The sequence below is a fragment of the Pseudorasbora parva genome, chromosome 10 (assembly GCF_024679245.1).
Source record: "Pseudorasbora parva isolate DD20220531a chromosome 10, ASM2467924v1, whole genome shotgun sequence".
Classification (NCBI taxonomy): Eukaryota; Metazoa; Chordata; class Actinopteri; order Cypriniformes; family Gobionidae; genus Pseudorasbora; species Pseudorasbora parva.
Genome location: NC_090181.1, coordinates 5,312,380 through 5,332,227, shown reverse-complemented (window position 1 = coordinate 5,332,227; position 19,848 = coordinate 5,312,380). Strand labels below are relative to the sequence as shown.

The 19,848-nt window shown below is 38.1% G+C and overlaps 1 protein-coding gene across 5 annotated transcripts in view; it reads right to left on the bottom strand.

The window, feature by feature from the left end:
- Positions 1–19,848, bottom strand: part of daam2 (dishevelled associated activator of morphogenesis 2) — a 120,094-nt gene that overhangs the window by 18,304 nt on the left and 81,942 nt on the right. For 2 of the 5 annotated variants that reach the window (XM_067454954.1, XM_067454953.1), the window contains exons 6-19: positions 18,187–18,520; positions 16,477–16,587; positions 14,149–14,252; positions 13,848–13,914; positions 13,577–13,694; positions 11,186–11,324; positions 10,001–10,024; positions 9,283–9,341; positions 9,022–9,206; positions 8,526–8,846; positions 4,145–4,252; positions 3,755–3,784; positions 2,100–2,206; positions 1–85 (exon numbers count right to left, since the gene is read on the bottom strand). In XM_067454954.1, the coding sequence (XP_067311055.1) occupies positions 1–85; positions 2,100–2,206; positions 3,755–3,784; positions 4,145–4,252; positions 8,526–8,846; positions 9,022–9,206; positions 9,283–9,341; positions 10,001–10,024; positions 11,186–11,324; positions 13,577–13,694; positions 13,848–13,914; positions 14,149–14,252; positions 16,477–16,587; positions 18,187–18,520 (1,792 nt within the window). The remainder of the gene's footprint in view (positions 86–2,099; positions 2,207–3,754; positions 3,785–4,144; positions 4,253–8,525; positions 8,847–9,021; positions 9,207–9,282; positions 9,342–10,000; positions 10,025–11,185; positions 11,325–13,576; positions 13,695–13,847; positions 13,915–14,148; positions 14,253–16,476; positions 16,588–18,186; positions 18,521–19,848) is intronic. The other 3 variants (XM_067454956.1, XM_067454955.1, XM_067454957.1) reach the window with 3 other exon arrangements.

The window sequence follows — 19,848 nt, the reverse complement described above, 5'->3', positions numbered from 1 at the left end:
CTGTTCTAACATGTCTTTAGCCAGCTCTTCCCTCTCATCCATCTCTAGAATGGCTCTTTTTATCTCTTCATTGCTCATTTTTAACCTGTGTGAACAGAAAGGGCTTTCTTAATTATGTAAATTGTTAATATTTAACACGTTATTAAGAAAGTAAAAAGGCCAACGGTATGTTAATCATCCTATGGTGTGACATGAGAGGTTAGGTACGGCCTAACAATCAAATGTACGATCAATCTTCTCTCCCTTTTAGTTCTGATCAATAGAAATCTGTCCACATCACAGAACACAGTCAATCTATTCCTGGCCTCATTAAGTCATTATGAATCGCATGAGCTAGCTTGTTTCTCTATAGCAAGGGCACCAGTTTTTATTTTTGAAACCCATATTTTTTTTCTTTAAAGGTGCCCTGCCACACATATTTCCATATTTCATAACTTTTGTGGTAATGTCTGTAAAAAAAAATGTGTGGAAAAACTGAGATTACTAAGATTCTACAGAAATGACTTCTTCAGGTATATTGCCATTTATTTATGACGTTCAGCCATCTTTGCTGTATATGAAAACCATCACTGAGCTCGACTCTCAACAGGGCGAGCTCATGAATTGTAATGAGCTCAGGCAACACCATGTCAGGCTGACCAGCTTTTGTAAATGGCCTGATTTCTCTGCTTATTTCTTTTTAGTTTAATTAATTTTCACATTCATGACATAACACAAACACATGAAAATATTTTTTAAAAAGTACAAGTAAAAACAGTTTTGTCTGGCAGGGCACCTATAAGCAGGAAGAAAAGTTCTGAATGTCTTTCTGAATGTCAATAATCTTCCTTTTTTCCCCTTTTTTTTAAATCGACTTCTTGATTTGGCTACATTCATTAATTTTTTCTTTGAAGTAAGATTACAAGTGCACATGAATTAAAAAAAATATGTTCATAGATGAATGATTTTTAATAAACACTTTTCCAGTAATTCCAATAATTGTCCATTTTGATTTCATAATGGCTTGAACTAGTCTGATCAACTATCAGTTAGCCAAAGGGCAATGTGTCTTTTTTTTTATATTCAAATTAGACCCATGTACGCTTTTAAGTAACTAAAATAAGTAAAAAATGTTAGTAAGACTAGTCCAAACATTGTATCCAACGGGTTCATAAAACAAATCAGTACACCAAAGTAACATTTCAACTGTACAAATGAACAAATAATGTGCAGGCTCAAAAAACTATCTGCATACATTTTTTGACAAATTATGTTCAACCAACAAATTATTGAGTTAGCGGAACAAACACAATTTTTATGTTTGTTACCTAAAAAATTAAGTTGTTCCAACAATTTGTGTTGTAGCCCTGAAACCAATTAATCTTATGAGTTTCAAATTTACAGCCATCATAGCACATGCTCAGTGTAAATTATTTATCATGTATATTTAATGAGCAATAAGATATTACATTTCACTGGCATTAGCGCAGTCATCGCTTGTCAATGTAGTATTTTATCTTCATGAAATTTATCTTCAGCACAATGGTAACCACAAAATGACAGAACATTACTCTTTAAAATGTCAAACATAACGGCATTAAACACTAACAGATACTTCCCTTTTCTAAAGAAAAATGCACATTTCAACATTTATTCTTCGAATGAAGTCCTAAGCTAAATCAATCAAAGAACGAAATTTAAGAAAGTTTTCAATTACTCACAATATAAAGTTAATGTAACGAACAACATTATCATGTCAACAGAACTCTTTAATAAAATTGAATAAAAGTTGAATTAAATCAATAAATCATCCCCCAGTTTCAGACACGGTTTAAGCTAGTCTCAGACTAAAATGCATGTTTGAGCTGTTTTAACTGAAGGAACTTATTAAAATATGTCAGTGCCATTGTTTTGTCTCAAGATGCACATCAGGAATGTTTTAAGATTATTGAACTATGGCATAATTCTGGCTTAATCTAAACTCTGTCTGTGAGACCAGGCCTAGAATTTGCAGCCAAGTTGTGGTAACAGCTCCCCTTAATGACTTTTTAGCATAGCATCTGTTTATCTAGGATATCCATTAATGAAATGCTAACAGTGACACAGGGAAAACTACATACTTGGAAAGCAGGATGACACAGTTCTGAGCCCTCCGGCCGTCGATGACAGACAGCTCTTTGACTTTGCGCGAGCTTAGATAAAGGTCGTCCATTGATCCCGTCTCTTTCTGCAGAAGAGGAGAAAACCTACTATCATCATGACTGTTTGGTTTCACTCTCTTTATAATAATGAAATGTATAAAATCATTTCTGATTGAAAATTTTAAATCAACTATTCATTGATTATGTGGGGCTGTGCTTTGGCTTGTATTTGTCTCCATGGTCAAAGGAATATTTCTGAATTAGCCAAAACTTCAAAAGGCAGCAATCATATTTTTCGGTTTTCAAACCCATTTTTCAAGTCATCACAAAGGTTGCAGTGAGAATAAAACACACAATATATGCGTAACTTTCCATTTGTCTCTCAGAAGGCCAGTGTCAGAAATGATCATGCAGCTGAAGAACCACAGATGCTTGAAAGAAGCTTGGCTGTTTCAGCGAGAACATTTACATCTATTTATAGGTCCAGACCGTTTCCTGTGCTGTGAATGTTCGATGAGGTTACACGGGTCATGTAACTCCACAGGGGTCCAAAGAAAGCACACTTCGAACACAGTTCTCTCCGAGCAGTAACATGAATGCAGGCAAGAAGGTAATTCCTGGTAATTTCTGCCCAAAACATTCCTCATTTACATTTTTAACATCTGTGCAATAATGTTCAATAATTAGAGTATTGTGCTAATTACAGTAATTTAGACAATTACACTGTGCTATCACAGTAGTTTGGCTGATTCTCATAATTATGCACCAATTATTCACTCTAGGCGTTTGTGGAGAAATATTTTACTATTGCAAGAGCTTTGAAAGACTTAAAGGAATAACTCATCTAAAAATTAATTTTCTGATCTCATGTTGTTCCAAACTTCAGAAGAATTGTCATCCTCCTTTCCATACATTCAAATTATACAGTGATCAGAGGCCATCAAAGTCTCTATTCCTGTAAGATTTTCTGTCACATTAATACAGACTTCCTCTGGCATCTATCTTGGCCACAGTGGCCACAAGTTGCACAAGTGTGTCTGTACCTTAGACATACTGTCAGTCTGTTCAGGATCAATTGGTGGTCTTAAGTATCACTAGCAAAGCATCAAACTGAGCCACTGACATCCTTAAGTAAACTTTTAATCGTTTGGGATAATCCCGCAGCTCCTTGGTAAGAAGGTGGAACTCTCCTTCCTCTCTATGCAATCTCAGGATTGGATGGACCCAATATTTCCTCTTTCTTTTTTTTATTAAGAAGATAGAGGACAACAAAATCATCCTCATTGCTTGAAGACTCCATTTTGTATTGCTTCGCAAATTTTTCCAAAACGGATTAATTAGTACACACATTTTTAGGATGGCGAATACAAAAAATGCATATGGACTCAGTGCACAAGGATCTAAATTACCACAAGGACCCGCCATTAATGATCTGTCCCTCATGGACTGTGTGACTTCCTGTGGAGCCCTGCAACTAAATGACTAATAAAATATTGGTTGACTAAGCCTCTTCTTGTCGACTAACGGTTAGTCAACTATTAATAGACAGATACATGTAATAAAATGACCTCTTAAAAGTGTGCTGGGAAAAGGGTTCTGGCAGTATAGTAGGTTTAATTGGAGCAACCACTCACCTGCTTGAAGGATTGGTTAGTGAGCAGCTCCTGGCCAGGCAGAGGTACGGCAGCAGAGAAAGAACAAAAACATTGGAAGACATGCAGAAGTTAACAACTCAAGCAGCAGAAGAACCAGCCAGAGCTGACTACAGCAAACATTCTCACAGGCCTCAGAATCGCTCACAAAACATTGAAGGAATAATGACTACCGTGTTTGAAACTCTTGATATTTGGCCTGGGAGCATATCTGCTCTAAATGCACTAAAACGCTACTTCATGCTTAAAGCACTAAGGCATCTATAACACGCCATTCAGCAAAGAACAACTGCTGTAAAGTCTGAGGTCCCAAAAAGCATAAGATCATTCCATAAATATGAGATAAATCTCTTGTGTCCAACACTTGCATACTTGCTGTCTCTGATAAGCTGAAAACATCTTCTCAATGTCCTTCAGGTCAAGAACCTTGAAGGCCCTTCTGTCGTCAATCTCATACCAGATGGTACCAGTGATCTTGTTCTGCAAACATAGGAAGATAATCAGCAAAGGTGGTTTAGTCTCAGATAATTTAAGATAATTTAATTAATTTTTAAAATATGATGTATTAGGGTTGTATGGGGACAGGCGTCACGATTCGGTGCATACAGTCAGAAGATGAATACAGTAAGTCACAGTCCAATCCAAAAGGGAGGTTTGCACAGTAACACAAGAATGTTTGCTAACCACCACAACATGAAAATAGCAGAAGAAGAAGAAGAGACGATCTATATACCAACCCAAAACAAGACTTCAGATGGCACGCAACAACCTGCTAGTAGCCTATATGCTGAGTTTCCATTCATTTTTGGGATGCGCTCTACCAACTTCACAGAAAGAAAACAGCATCTTTTCTGTTTTATTTATTTTACAAAAGCACAATGTTTTGTTTTTATATTGTGAGTGTACACAAATAAAAATATACCATATGACAATAAGTATGGCCATAATTTATGCCATAAATGACAGTATTTTAAGTTGTTTCCGCTGTTATAATGAGACAAAATCCTTTGGCAGTGTGCCGATTTGTGTTGTGGAAGTCTCACTACAGGCCAGTGATGAATTATGTGTGTTCTGGAAATGGGACCGCTTCACTCGCTGTCTCCATGTGGAAAGGTGAAGTAGGCTCAGATGTAGGTGGCTCTTTTTCTCATACTCGCTCATCTTTCTGTGATTTCTTGAAAAAGCTTAATATTGATTTTGTGTATCCGCCAATGTCACCGCATGCTAATAAAGTCTTTCACGCAAAGAAAACTAATCTGAGTTTTATTTTTCATTATTCTATTTGTAGCTGATAGTGGACAAATATGCAAGAATGAATTCTACCACAGAAGGGACTAAATGCCACTAGGTGGAACAAACTGTAATTTGCACTACTGTCGGTTAAACATACATACATACATACATACATACATACATACATACATACATACATACATACATACATACATACATACATACATACATACATACATACATACATACATATATGAGGCGCCACGTAGGATTTAAATCAAACTTCGCTTATCAATACATACATAACACACGTGCATATACACCTATACATTACTCGCATATACATGTATACTACTGGATGTTCATAATACATATATGAAATACACGTGCACACTAATATGAAATCCATACCAATACATATAATGTTAATAATGAATGCATACACACTTGTGAATAACTCGCATATACATATAAACTTCCATGCATATAAACCTATAAATACTCGCATATACATATAAACTTTCATGCATATACACCTATAAATACTCGCATATACATATAAACTTCCATGCATATACACCTATAAACACTCGCATATACATATAAACTTTCATGCATATACACCTATAAACACTCGCATATACATATAAACTTTCATGCATATACACCTATAAACACTCGCATATACATATAAACTTTCATGCATATACACCTATAAATACTCACATATACATATAAACTCACTGCACGCAGACACACCTATACTCACTCGCACATACATATAAACTCGATGCGCGCGTACACATCCATAAAACACTCGCGCATACATACAAAATAAAACGTGGATGCATGCTTTAGTTCGATCTCAAAATGGGCGGGCACAAAACGCCCTTTTCCTCTGATTGGTCAGCCAAAGATCAAGCCGTGCCATTCTTATCTCCAGAACTCCGCTCCGCGCAATCTTCATTTATAGGCCTAGCGCTTCTTACAATACAGATTATTTCAAAGCAGCTTTACAGATAATATAAAAATTAATAGACATAGTTTTTTTGGCTTTACCAACAGCTCTAAGATAAAGTTTATCGAGCTATTAAAGTTCTTGATTGAATCACTTTCGTTGTAAAAATCATTAACTCAAGACGCTTAAATTACATCTTTTTAACTGAAAACAGAACAGAAACAGAAATGTTTAATCCGCTCTTGCTGTTCATTTACATGTTTTAGAAACTATGAATTAACACATTGAAAAAAAAGCCAGAGATGAATATGTATTTTGATATTTATTGCCACCAATTAGCATCATATATAATTAGTCAAACAAGGCTACCTTTTTAAAATAGCTATATCTTATTAAATATAGGCATGCCATCTTTTAATTTAAAATCTCAAATTTATTCAATACAGTTAGAGTTTGAAACTATATTGTTTCAGCCCAATATCCTGCGCTGCAAAGGTGGCAATGCAGCATCTGAAGTTGCTTATAGATGTATTTACACAATTTAATGCTGAGAGAGTTCTGTACATTCACACAGCAGAGCAAATATATAACCTAATGCAATGACATTAGTTTTATGTTTTATACAAAATGCTTTGAATACAGAAATATGAAATAGAATTACAAGATGAAACGAATATTAAATATTGCCAGTAGGTGGCAGCAAGTCACTGTGTTAATGAATGAGTCATTTTGTTCAGTTGATTCGCTCGAACCGCTGATTCATTCAATAATACCAAGGCTGTATGGCTGGTGAGTCACTCAACCGATTTGTTCAAAGACTCGGATTCATTCACGAATTAACTAGCTTACTCTGTGCGCCTTATGTTGCGAGTCGCACAATGATCTGGTTTGCTTTAGAAATTAAACTGGCAGAAAAAATAAAGCATTGTTTTTATTGGACTGCTGATCACTTCACTGCAACATTCTCTCTTTTATTAGTCTGGCTGTTTGATGAGAACAAGATTAAATGTAGTTGCACTAAACTCTGTTAATAATCTGTACAAGGATATATATATATATATATATATATATATATATATATATATATATATATTCTGTTGCGCAATGCGCGGAGAACTGAAGGCGCGGCTTGATCTTTGGTTGACCAATCAGCGGAAAGGGGCGTTTTGTTCCCGCCCATGTTGAGATCGAATATTCAAGCTGTTTATCCATTTTTTAAAAAAAAAAATTCATTTGGCGGATTAGAACAGAGTGTGATTAAAACAAAAATAAAAATATGAGGGGGAAAAACGACTCAAGGTTTGTTTATTTATTCTCATAGGGAGGGTCGAATATATGATAAAGGAATGCTTTCTTAGTTTTTCCGTTTGGAAGACAAAAAGGAAAAAACAAATTATCCGAAGGTACACGGACCGCCAAGTAAGCACGTTTCGCAAAATTCTATTGCTTCAGTTGTAGCACGATCCCTCTCCATGATTGCAAAGTTGTAAATGCGGTTAATATAGGCAGGTTACTTCCGTGTACACACAAATGACTTCCTTTTACACTGAAATGCCTTCCGTTTGCACTGAAAAGTTCACGCACAACCACATATGAAACACTCGCACATCCACATATGAAATCACTCGCACATCCACATATGAAATCACTCGCATATATATATACACAACTAAAGCATGCATCCACGTTTTATTTTGTATGTATGCGCGTTTTATGGATGTGTATGCGTGCATCGAGTTTATATGTATATGCGAGTGTTTATAGGTGTATATGCATGAAAGTTTATATGTATATGCGAGTGTTTATAGGTGTATATGCATGAAAGTTTATATGTATATGCGAGTGTTTATAGGTGTATATGCATGAAAGTTTATATGTATATGCGAGTGTTTATAGGTGTATATGCATGAAAGTTTATATGTATATGCGAGTGTTTATAGGTGTATGTGCATGAAAGTTTATATGTATATGCGAGTATTTATAGGTGTATATGCATGGAAGTTTATATGTATATGCGAGTATTTATAGGTCTATGCGTGCAGGAAAGTGTATATGTATATGCAAGTTATTCACAAGTGTGTATGCATTCATTATTAACATTATATGTATTGGTATGGATTTCATATTAGTGTGCACGTGTATTTCATATATGTATTTTGAACATCCAATAGTATACATGTATATGCGAGTAATGTATAGGTGTATATGCACGTGTGTTATGTATGTATTGATAAGCGAAGTTTGATTTAAATCCTACGTGGCGCCTCATATACATACATACATACATACATACATACATACATACATACATACATACATACATACATACATACATACATACATACATACATACATACATACATAAACCTAGCATTGGAAAACTGTTGCTTTTTCCTGTTGTACCAATCTCATAGTGAACCATGACCCCAAAACCGAAGTACGTACCGAACCGTGACTTCTGTGTACCGTTACATATGTACTATTAATCCTAAATATGATAAATGGTAATAGTGCAAGTATCAAAAAATCAAATGCTTCAGGCGTATCTCATGACTGACTCACCTCTCCCAGTTTGGACCAGTTAAAGGATTTGAGTGGTTGTGAAGGTTGTGGGATGCTCTTTGTCTGCAGGCTGGTTGTGGAACTAACGGAAGCAGGTCCAGGTGGAGGCAGAATCCCAGAAAAGATGGGCGGGGCTCCAGGTGGGGGTGGAGGACCCCCCGGGGGAGGTGGAGGAGGAGGTGGGGGTGGGCTGGAGAAACCATTAAGTGGAGGAAGAGGAGGAGGAGGAGGAGGGGGGAAGCCACCCATCATCATAGGTGGTGGAGGCGGAGCCATTGGACTCCCAGGGAGCAGAGGAGGAACGGGTAAAGGAACTTCACTCTGAAAGTAAAAAAAAATATATTTTGCTGGAAAGTAACCCATGCTTAACCAACTCCTCAAGCATCTCTAACTATACAACGCAAGTAGCGATATCAACATGGAAGTGCTGGCATTAATGTGCAACTGCTCCCCTTATGAATGCACACTAAAAGGAAGTGACAGATGGTGAACTCACTGAAATGTCGCTAATGCGGGAGGACAGGTCTAATACTTGCTCCCTGGCAGAGCGTAACTCCACTCCTTCCTTCTGCAGTTTGTCCTTCATCTTGTTGAGTGTCTTCATCATATCCTCTTTTTCTTGTGTCTTGGTATCACACTCCCTTTCTTTCCTTTCCAGCCGAGACACCAGCTCTACATGCTCTAAGAAAACAGACATGCATTATCGTTACATAAGTTCACTTAGGCACGGCTAGGCAAGTCAGTGTTGCACCGTTACCTTTTCTGAACTTTTCTGCTTGGTCTCGCCACTGTTTGACTTCATTCTCATTCACAAGCCTGTAGACGCAAAACCAAGTGTCATTGTGTTGTAAAGGGTTATAAAATTCATTTTGCCCACACTTACCTCAGTCATTTTTATCAGTTTAAACTGCTTCTTGTTATTTATCAACAGTGTTAGCACAAATGAAAGCCAATATTAAAGACCCCACAGAGTTTTCTGTTTAGTAAATGTCTGCTAGCTTTGATGATATCTATATCCAATGTCTTAGCAGACTGAAATGTATCTTCTTGTCCACAGAGGTGTACCACTTTCTTTAAACTTAATAGGAAGTCCCAAATTAGGGCTTGTTAGTTTTCTTTCCAAAACATCAATTGGTTACGAAGCAAGTGGTTAGAATTGAATTATTTTGAAGTTATCTTCATTGGTACAAGCTGTCAAAGTATGGTTTTGCCATGTGGTTTGTATTTTAGTTATAACACAGATGGCAACACACCAAAGAAAACTGTTCATCTGACTATTTCATGGGGTCTTTAAACCAAAGGAGCCACTGTTAAACCAAAGCAATGATGTACAGTTGGGGAAGATTTCTTTAATAAAACATTTGATTGTTGTTTTTAAATAAAAGGTATTAGTTTAGTCTGGTCATGAATCTTATTGTAAGTGGATACTGTTGGAGGTTTATGGGAGGATCAAGTAAATAAATCTAAAGTGACACCTTGACATGCGCTGCCTTCCATAGCTACAGAAGAGGAGAAATGAAACAGATACAGTAACATGTACTGCCAGCATTGGACAATGGGAATGAAAGATATACATGATTAATATGAAATTGGAAAGGATGATACATTTGCAGTTTCCACACAAGTCAGTAACATATGGTGGATTTATTGCACTTAAGACATTTCTGAACTCAAAAACCAAGTTTGATTCTTTTGTAGGCAGACTGACATTGTTGGGGTTTGCATTGCTAGCTACAAGCCAACATTGAAAATTAAACGTTCATTATTTTAGCTTGTCTTGGACAACTTGCTCCTTAAACTGGTTAAAGAAACATAATAGCCCAAGATGCCTTGAATGCAGCCAGAAGATTTCAGCTTGGACAGAGCTGCACATTAAGTGTGCATGAGAAGATAAATGATGTTTGCTAGTAGTATGCATGACTAACATTAGCCAAGGTTTTTCTTATTCTTAATCGTTCCAATGTCACCTTCAACCTCATCTGACACACTGGTGGAAATAGAGCTCATGGATGTAAATTTGAGGACCAACAGGTAATAAGGAGTAAAGAATGCTGGTCTTGCGATAGTAAAATGTGTGGAAAAATGTGTGATGGATGGCGAGAGTACAACTTATGCAATAAATGAGCCAAAGAGAAAATAAATAAATAAATATATACATTTTCATCCAGAGAACTGTTGGACATCTGTGGTAAGCAGATGGCTGGAAATTTAATACATCTTACACACTTTAATGACAGATTTATTACCAATGACTTCCTTTAAAATCTCCCAATGGTTTAAAGTTGGTTTTTAAAGCTTCCATTTTGTTTGGTTTCATGATGCATTCACAGCATTGTGAACCATCTTCCAGCATGTGAACAGTATCAGATCTCAGCAGTGTGCCACAATATAACTTTGTGGTTCATTGAGCATCAAACATTTCATTATCCATACTGTTGGCAGTGAGATAGCAGAGCAAACTTTGAACTTTAAAAGATCTAAAGAGGATCCAGTGCCTTTATCAAGGCCTCCTGGCTTCGAAAAAACTTTACGCCACACTAGTGAACTCAAAGTTATGATTAACTTTTCATGAGCAGTGATATTTAAGAGCAAAATCTGGATTGATAAAACCATGTGCACAATGTGTTTTGAATTGAAAGCGTTGTGAATTGAGCACTTACATTCGAATTATGTTCCTAACGTTGAAATTGTCCAGGGGTGAAACATCTGGATTTTCCCCCTTCTCATCTTGTAGAACAATTTGCTGAAGGATGCGGTCTAAAAGTTGCCATTGCTGTATGCTGCCAGCGCCACGTTTATCTGAAAACATTTTACAAGTGTCATAAACAAGCTTCCACTGCTTTTCACACAATCACTTATTTCCATGTTGTGTAGCATATGGTGTCATAGTAATGCCATGTTTTGGGACATGTAACATGGTAATTAAATGGCATTTTTGGAGCATGTGAATATCATGATACATGAATATGATAATTGCATATATTGATAGTTTCAGTACCATGGCATATATTAAAGTACTACAGTATTACAATGTGTATTACACTTCACTACGGTACACCGACAGTACTGTGTTTTTTCATGTTGTAATTATGGGAAAGTCCTTGAAAACACAATTTCGGCACTGATCTCTGTTCTTTTCTTGAACAGAACTGGTAATACATTGTAATGTCTATATGCTTACCAAATATTTTCTATTTAAGCAGGTGTTCATACAGCTAAATATCTACTCTTAACAATTATGTGGGGTAGTTAAATATTAGATAAGTTATGCATCTACAAGAATATCCCAGGCAATTCATTAGCCTCACACAGAGCAAGGTTAAACCCCTGGCTTTAGATCGGCTTAGGATGACAGTGATTTAAATGCAAGCACTATATGTGTGTGCAACAATTAGTTGTGGAATGATGGGAAGGGAGGTAGTAACTAAATAAAAAAGAAATCATACAAAACTGCAAACATGTAGACTCCATATAGTTCCAGAAGACGTGCTCCAAACACAGGGTGTTTCAAACTCAGAGTAAAATTGTGCTTCTTTCTAAGATATCTAACTTTGGTCAAATTCTATAGCAGCATAAATGTATCCATTTTGAATAAGGCAAACCTAAATTTTTCACCCATGATGGGCTAGAGTTAGCCTGGTTTTACCAGACTCTCGTACATTTCATTTGTACATAGAGTCTGGCCACTCTCCATTGACAAGGGTTTATTTCCGCGAAGGCGGGCACCCTGTTGAGGTTTAAAACTATTGGATCTGCCTTGAGCCACTCTGGATCTGCCATAACCAATCGCTAACGTTTGGTCGTGACGTATGTCATGCGCCCTTCGCCTGTTTCACTCATGGAAATCCGACAAAATAAAAGTGCACATGTGCATGCCACCTCAGTAATAAAACTATAGGATAAAACCTAAAACTCGTGCATTCGGATTGTGCTTTATTCACACCACGGTGGAGAGGAGAGTTTTGTGATCAGGAACGCAGCGCTCACGTGGTCCGTAACATCATTGTATGCTGTAAATAAAATGTCATATGCTTGGGATGATAATAAATGCTTCTATAAATAACGGACCAATTCAAATGTTTAAGTGCTTTTATTTTAATTTGTTTGAGCGGTGATGAAATATATTGCTCTTCTAAATACTTGCCAGCATTTTAAGGAAATAACTAACAAGTCTAGAAATGCATCCTAATATCAGCAAAGCAACCGTATGGTGTTCTGCAGTGGTCAAAAATGATTACAAACAGTGAATTTTGAAGTGACATTGTTGAAAACTCAGAGATGTGGAATCGGACAGCTTACATCAACACGACCTTGAGTTTGTCAAAAGCAGTCGGTAATTCGGCCGGGGATTTTTCCGCGGGTGGTGAGAGACGGACGACAATAAAATAACTGACCAGTCCCTGTAACTTAAATGATGGCAATACCTTCCGACCCCACGAGAAACAGTTACCGTCCGAATAGCTTCAGCCAACTCCTTCATTACTAACGAAGTGATCTAGAAAATCAAACTTTTCCCGAATTTACCCTGTTGGAGGGCCACCAACATCATGGCCACCAACAAACCCCAGCAAAGACTGTTATTTGCTCTGGGCTTTAACTTCTGGAAATTCGGCAGCGGTGCCACAATGCAATGAATGGTTTAGTTTGCATCTTCCTCTGCCGCGATTACTGAACTACATCTCAAACTAGCGCTCGACATCAACGTCATCAATCTCAGCCACTCCCTCTGTTCGCTGATTGGACCGGTAAAAATTTGTTCGGAGAAAAAACTAAGACTACACAGCAGTCCCAGACATAGTACTGAAGAAAAATTAAAATTGAGCGGAAGTACGTAGGAGGGCAGAGCCAGGCTAGGCTAGGCTAGAGTGGAGATAAGGTGAGGTACTGTACATGTGTAGAGAGCAGATACTGAGAAAGCTCACTAGGAGCAGAGCCCCGTTTAAGAAATGAGATTAATAGTGAAGATCATTAGGTATGTTTATTAAATCTACATAAATAGCGCAGTGTGCTGGTGTTTTGAATGGTTTATATGGAAGCGTTCAGGTCCTCACATGGCATTTGGAGGCAGTGCTGTAAGACAGATAGAAGGTGGGGGTAGGCATCTGTGAGGCTCAACTTCTTCTTGATCAGCTCAAACATCTGGCCAGCACTCTTGGTGTCCACATGTGTCTGAACACAAAAAGTCCGTTAATTTCCCAAATTAGAACACACATGCAGTCAGGAGTCTTGTAAACAAATCTAATAACAGCATGCTGCTCTGTAAAGAATAAACTCATTTAAACTGATAAAAGAAGGCTTGTGCAGATAATTAACAGATCTCACAATGTCAAAGCGTTTGGCCAGCTCTGACTCATCCTCATTCCGCACCATTTCGAAGAAGTCCAGATGTCTGAAACACACACACACACACACACACACATGAACTTTCAATTAGCAACAATGGGCTTATGCAGAGGTGCCACAGCTCTGATCCAGCTAATCAAGACCTTCGGGACTTATTTGTAAACTATAGGTATGTTTTCCGGAGCAGGGTTGGAGCTAAAATCTCCAGGAGCTGAGTTTGACACCCCAGGGCTAATGCATATATCGATCATCAGGTGGGAATTTCAACTAGTGCTCTTACCTGTCAAGCGTAGCATTATCATGTGTTCTCAGCTTCTCGATGACTGGCTGAATCCCTAACATCAGAAACTCATACCTAAGATGAAGGCGAAACTCTAGACTGTCCTTTAAGGGAAACAGAGGGGATAATCTTGTTAAAGTCATCATGAAATCAAAACAAGACATTTCTTATTTTTTTAAATGGAATATTGGAGTATTCATTACAAAAGATTCATCAATGCATGTCACTTCTTGCTAAAGTCTCTAAAGTGTGGACTTGAAGGAAGATTATGATAGCTTAGGGTTCTATTTGGGACAGGGCCTCACTCACATAAGCAATGATCCAACAATCAATTCCAAATGGACAAAACCAAATCCCGTCCTGCATATTTTTTCTTGTTCAAGAAACCGTTTAACATGGTTTGGACAATGAAACTAAAACAATAGGCAATATAGTGTTTCCACACCTATGAATGGCCTGGTGGCCAATCTTCACTATTTTTGGAGGCAGTGGCTCAGTGGTTCATGTAGGTTGTCTACAAACCAGAAGGTTGGTGGTTCAATCCCCGGTTCCACCTGACCAAGTGTCGAGGTGTCCATGAGCAAGACACCTAACCCCAGCTGCTCCCGACGAGCTGTAAGGCGCCTTACATGGCTGACATCGCCGTCGGTGGATGAATGGGTGAATGTGAGGCAAAAATGTAAAGCGCTTTGGATAAAAGCGCTATATAAATGCAGTCCATTTACCATTTTCATATTCCTGATATAGCTGTACATAAAATCTTGCATCAGCATAATGGGAGACATATCAGTTTAAAAGAGGACAAATTGTTGATGCCCATCATGCTAGTGCATCTGTGACCAGGAGAGCAAGTCTTTGTGGTGTATCGAGAGCCATGTGATCCAGGGTAATGTTGGAATTCAGTACTACCACGGAGGATGAATCACATCCAACAGAAGCAACCGTCGACTCAAGAGGAAACTGTCTGAAAAGGATGTCCAGGTACTAAGCCGGATTATATCCAAAACATCAAACCACAGCTGCCCAAAACACTGCAGAATTAAATGCACACCTGGACTCTTCTGTTTCCACCAAAACTGTTTGTCGGGAGCTCCACAGGGTCCATATTCATGTTTGGGTTGCTATAACCAAACCTTTCGGTCACTCATGCTAGTGCCAAATGTTGGTGTGCAGCAGAAATATTGGGCTGTGGACAATGTGGATTTGTGGAATATGTATTGTTCCACAATTTTCTTTCCCACATCCAAGAGAATTACTGTGTGTAGAAGCCCCAAGGAAGCTTACCACCTGGACCGTTGCGTGCCCAGAGAAAAGCACAGGGATCTGTGATGGTTTAGGCTGCAATATCATGGCATACCCAAAGGCCAACTACTTGTGCTAGATGTTTTGGATGAGCGAGTTGGGAAACATTTTCCTCCGCCAGCATCACATAGGCTCTGTTTACACCTGGTCTCTCTTGTCCACTTTCAACCACTTCTGTCGTGATTTCTTCGAGAGGATGCTCTATGAGCTCCGGCTTTTTCAGAACTTTTGATCAAATGGATGAAATAAGCTCACGCAATTTACATATGAACATAAAAAAAACATCATCTTTCATTTCTACTCTGAGCCATAAGACCACGGTGAACGCTGTGAGTGTGTCTTTGAAATCAGGAATGGTGAGAGAACATTGTTCTTGGTACGTTTTTTTTGTCTTCAAACCAAATTTGGTGGGTCTCCAGCCGACAAAGTTTAAATCCCATCTGGCTAGCGCTTGTCCCATAATGTTTACTCATTAGGTCAGTAGGTGGAGAGTAGACAGTATTTAGTGGCTGTTCTAATGCATTCAACCACATGAGTGTCTACATTATGAAAGCAATCCAGTTGAATGTGTTTTCGACTACCTTTGGAAGTGGTCAAAAGTGATCGACCAAAAAGCAGTAGTGGCCACTGTTCTGCCAGAGGAATGGCTCAAAATCCTTCTGACCACTGGGCAGGACTTGTATCTGTCATTCCTAAGTCGAACTGATACTGTATTGGCCGCAAAAAGGCCCCTACACAATACTAATAAATTACTGTGGTCTAAAACCAGGTGTTTCTACGGAAGAGGATAAGGGCCAAGCAAAAAAAAAAAAAAAATAGCATCTCGAGAATAAAGTCATTATAATGTGAGATTAAACTTGTTAAATTTCGAGAAAAAATTCAAAATAAAACCTACACACACACACACACACACACACACACACACACACACACACACACACACACACACACACACACACACACACACACACACACACACACACACACGGTCTGAACATCCTGCACACTCTTCTGTAATATGCTGACCTCTCCAACCCCAGCATTCAGCATAGCGTTGATGAATGACATGATGGCTGTCTTCAGATTTACTTCATCCCTGTAGCGTCCTGTGCTTCTGTCCAGCTCGTTCAAGAGAGACTGAGTAACAAATACAAAGATATCAAAGCACTGTGTGAAGTGGTAATAAAGTTGCCACGGTAAAGTGTTATAATACAAGTCCAATGAGTTTTCATGATGTTTAGGATGCTGCTTCCATAAACAAGCTGATGTACTGTATATAAAAATGCCGACTGATGATCAATGGTTGGTAACTGGGGTGTTCATGGATGGTCTATTTATGCTTTTATATTTAACGGGTTATCCTAATTGACTGCTAAGGACAATAAGTCACAGGGTCTCATCACATCCCTGGTTTGAATCCACTGGAGACTGGTGGGAATGTTATTTCTCTGGAATGGGCTTCTAATGTCTGCTAATGGTGCTTATTGTGTCAAGTGTGTACAGAGAGCTGTTGGGTCACTAGAAATCAGCCATGCTTAACCGGCTAGTGTTTCAAACACAGACATTTGTTGTTGCCAAGCATGTCAACTATACATGAATAAACACACAGTAAAGACAAATCACTCTATGTATGTTTAAGCTGCATAAGATAAGCCTCCACGAGTGTTGTTTTTCTTCTTCTTAGCACACACTCTCTGGTTAAAATTACTGTGCGTCTCCAATGGGCTATGTTAAGAAATGCAGACAATACCCCCAAGTGCTGAAATGTCTACTATAACTACACAGAAATCCTGCCCACAATTTGACACAGTCCCAATTTTGATATTTCTTTTTTCTTCAATTTAACAGAGATTAAAATCACAGAAAATGTTATTAACTCTTTCCCCGCCAGAATTTTTTTGAAAAAGTTGCTAGCCACCTGCAGCATTTTAGAACATTTTCTCGAAACTTTCCCCAGAATATTTTGTAGTATGATGTAACATCTGAATATGCTTTTAAAAACAAAACAAAAAAACATTTTATTCTAGCCTCATGTATTTTTTTAAAATGAATATTTTTGAAAATAAGGCCGGATCAGATACAGAACAATGATCAAAACACAGAAGGAGTAGATGGAGTCCATCAACACCCCCGAAGCTTCAGCAGTCATATAGTCAAACCCTGGGTTGACATTCCATTCATTAACATTAGGATTTTAATTTACATGCTGTTTAATGTTTGTTGATCATGTTATTTTCCATGTGCATAAGCAATGCTTCTACCCCTTGTTTCTGCATCTTTTCACATGTGTTTTGATCAGGAGATGTTTATGTTTTGTTATGTGTGTGCGGGCAGTCATCCGTGAGGGTCTGGTTTACTTTCGTTTTGTTTATTTAATAAAAGTTGTTGAATGTTCGCTGGTTCCCGCCTCCTTCCTTCCCATCTAAGAACCCTGTTACAAATATCTATAATGCATTACCTTGAGTATTCCTATAAAATGTTAGCAACAGCAATATGATATAAAATGCCAATGTTAAACAATTGAATAATCAAACCATTCCACACAGTAATATAGTTCATTAGTAATTAGTAACAGCAAATTTGAATGATGTGTGGTCACAAGTGTACACATATGAATAATTTTTTCATATCCAGTCAGATTATAGAGCAGAAATTGGCCAAACTAAATGACAGTTGTTCGCCATTGGAATTTCTGTTTGATTTTGTCACAAAGCTCCCATCAAAAGGCAACATTACCTGGAAGCGAGTCCTCTCTGCTGCATACTTCTGGTAGTGTGCCATCGCCTGTAGAACTTTCTTATGGCCGTCGGGAACCAAGCAAACAGCGCCCAGGATCTCCAACACAGCCACTTTGGTCTTGACGTTGTCCTGGCGGAGGCTCTGGGAGATGGTGTTGATGCTCTGGGGGTGGGCCAGGACATGGGCTCGGCCCTGGGAGTTGTTCATCAAGGCTTTGATGCAGCCGATGATGGAGGTATGTATGCGGCTCTCTGAGGTGTCGTAGTCCATGCTCCTCAGGAAGTTCAGAAGACACGTCAAGCCATCCAGCTCTATGAAGCGCGTCACAAACCTGAAGGGAGAGTCATCAGCAGTTTGTGAGGTTGTTTTTTCCAATGCCTAGAATGTTAGGAAATTTAACTATTATTATATCAATATAATTCAGTCTCATTTGAACCCATTTAATGAGTGGTTTCCATTAATGTATGGTTTGTTAGGATAGGGCAATATTTGGCTGAGATGCAACTATTTGAAAATCTGGAATCTGAGGGTGCAAAAAAATCTAAAATCTCCTTTAAAGTTGTCCAAATGAAGTCCTTAGAAATGCATATTACCACTAACAATATATATATAAACAGTAGAAAATTTACAAAATAACTTCATAGAACACGATCTTTACTTAATATCCTAATGATTGGACATAAAATAACCTATAATTTTGACCCATTCAATGTATTGTTGGCCATTGCCACAAATATCCCTGTGCGACTTACGACTGGTTTTGTGGTCCAGGGTCACATTTGGATGTAAATGATCCAATGACGTATTTGCTAAAAACCAGAAGGGACTATCTTTAAAGCATCTCTTGTGAAAACATTCTGATCTGCAGAAGTCTTGGCAAAAATCCCAGATGGTTTCTGTATAGACTCAGTTGCATAAATAAACAAGTCAACCATGAAAACCCATCCGTGCGGAATAGGCATGTATCTTCACATTCATCATGTTGAGCTAAACCTAGGACTCATTAATCAGGTTGATTAAGGTCACACATGTCACTACCCTCTTCTCAAGAGCGAACAATCAAGGGTTAAGTTCATCTAAAAATCCAAAACTCACAAGACATTTCATTTATTCATCTTCAGAACACAAATGAAGGTCTTTTTAATGCAATCACATCTTAGAGTCACATGGATTACTTTAAAGAAGTCTTTTCTACTGAAAGTGGCATTTACGTAGCTTTCAGTGGAGGGACAGATAAATCTTAATTTGTGTTCTGAAGATGAACAAAAGTCTCACAGGTTTGGAACAACATGAGGGTGAGTAAATACTGACTTTTTTCATTTTTGGGTGAACTCTCTCTTTAACAATTACAGAGGCTTTATCATATCCCCTTTGGTGACTCACTGTCTGTAAGGTGACTCATATTGCATGTTAATCAAACACTGGGATGCAGCACGGTTGTGTCCTAACGGAAGACAATACAGTCAACAGAGGGAGATGGAGGAGGGTTGAGGGCAGCAGTGACTTCTCCTGTAGTCATAATAGATGCATTTACTTCACAATGCTTGCCAAGTTCAAGCCACCGCATGGTTTTCTTAGCACCCCACTGGCAACGGAAAAACATGCATCACCATCCAACTGGAGTAAATCAGTCTGTTATTATCCCATATAGCATGGCTC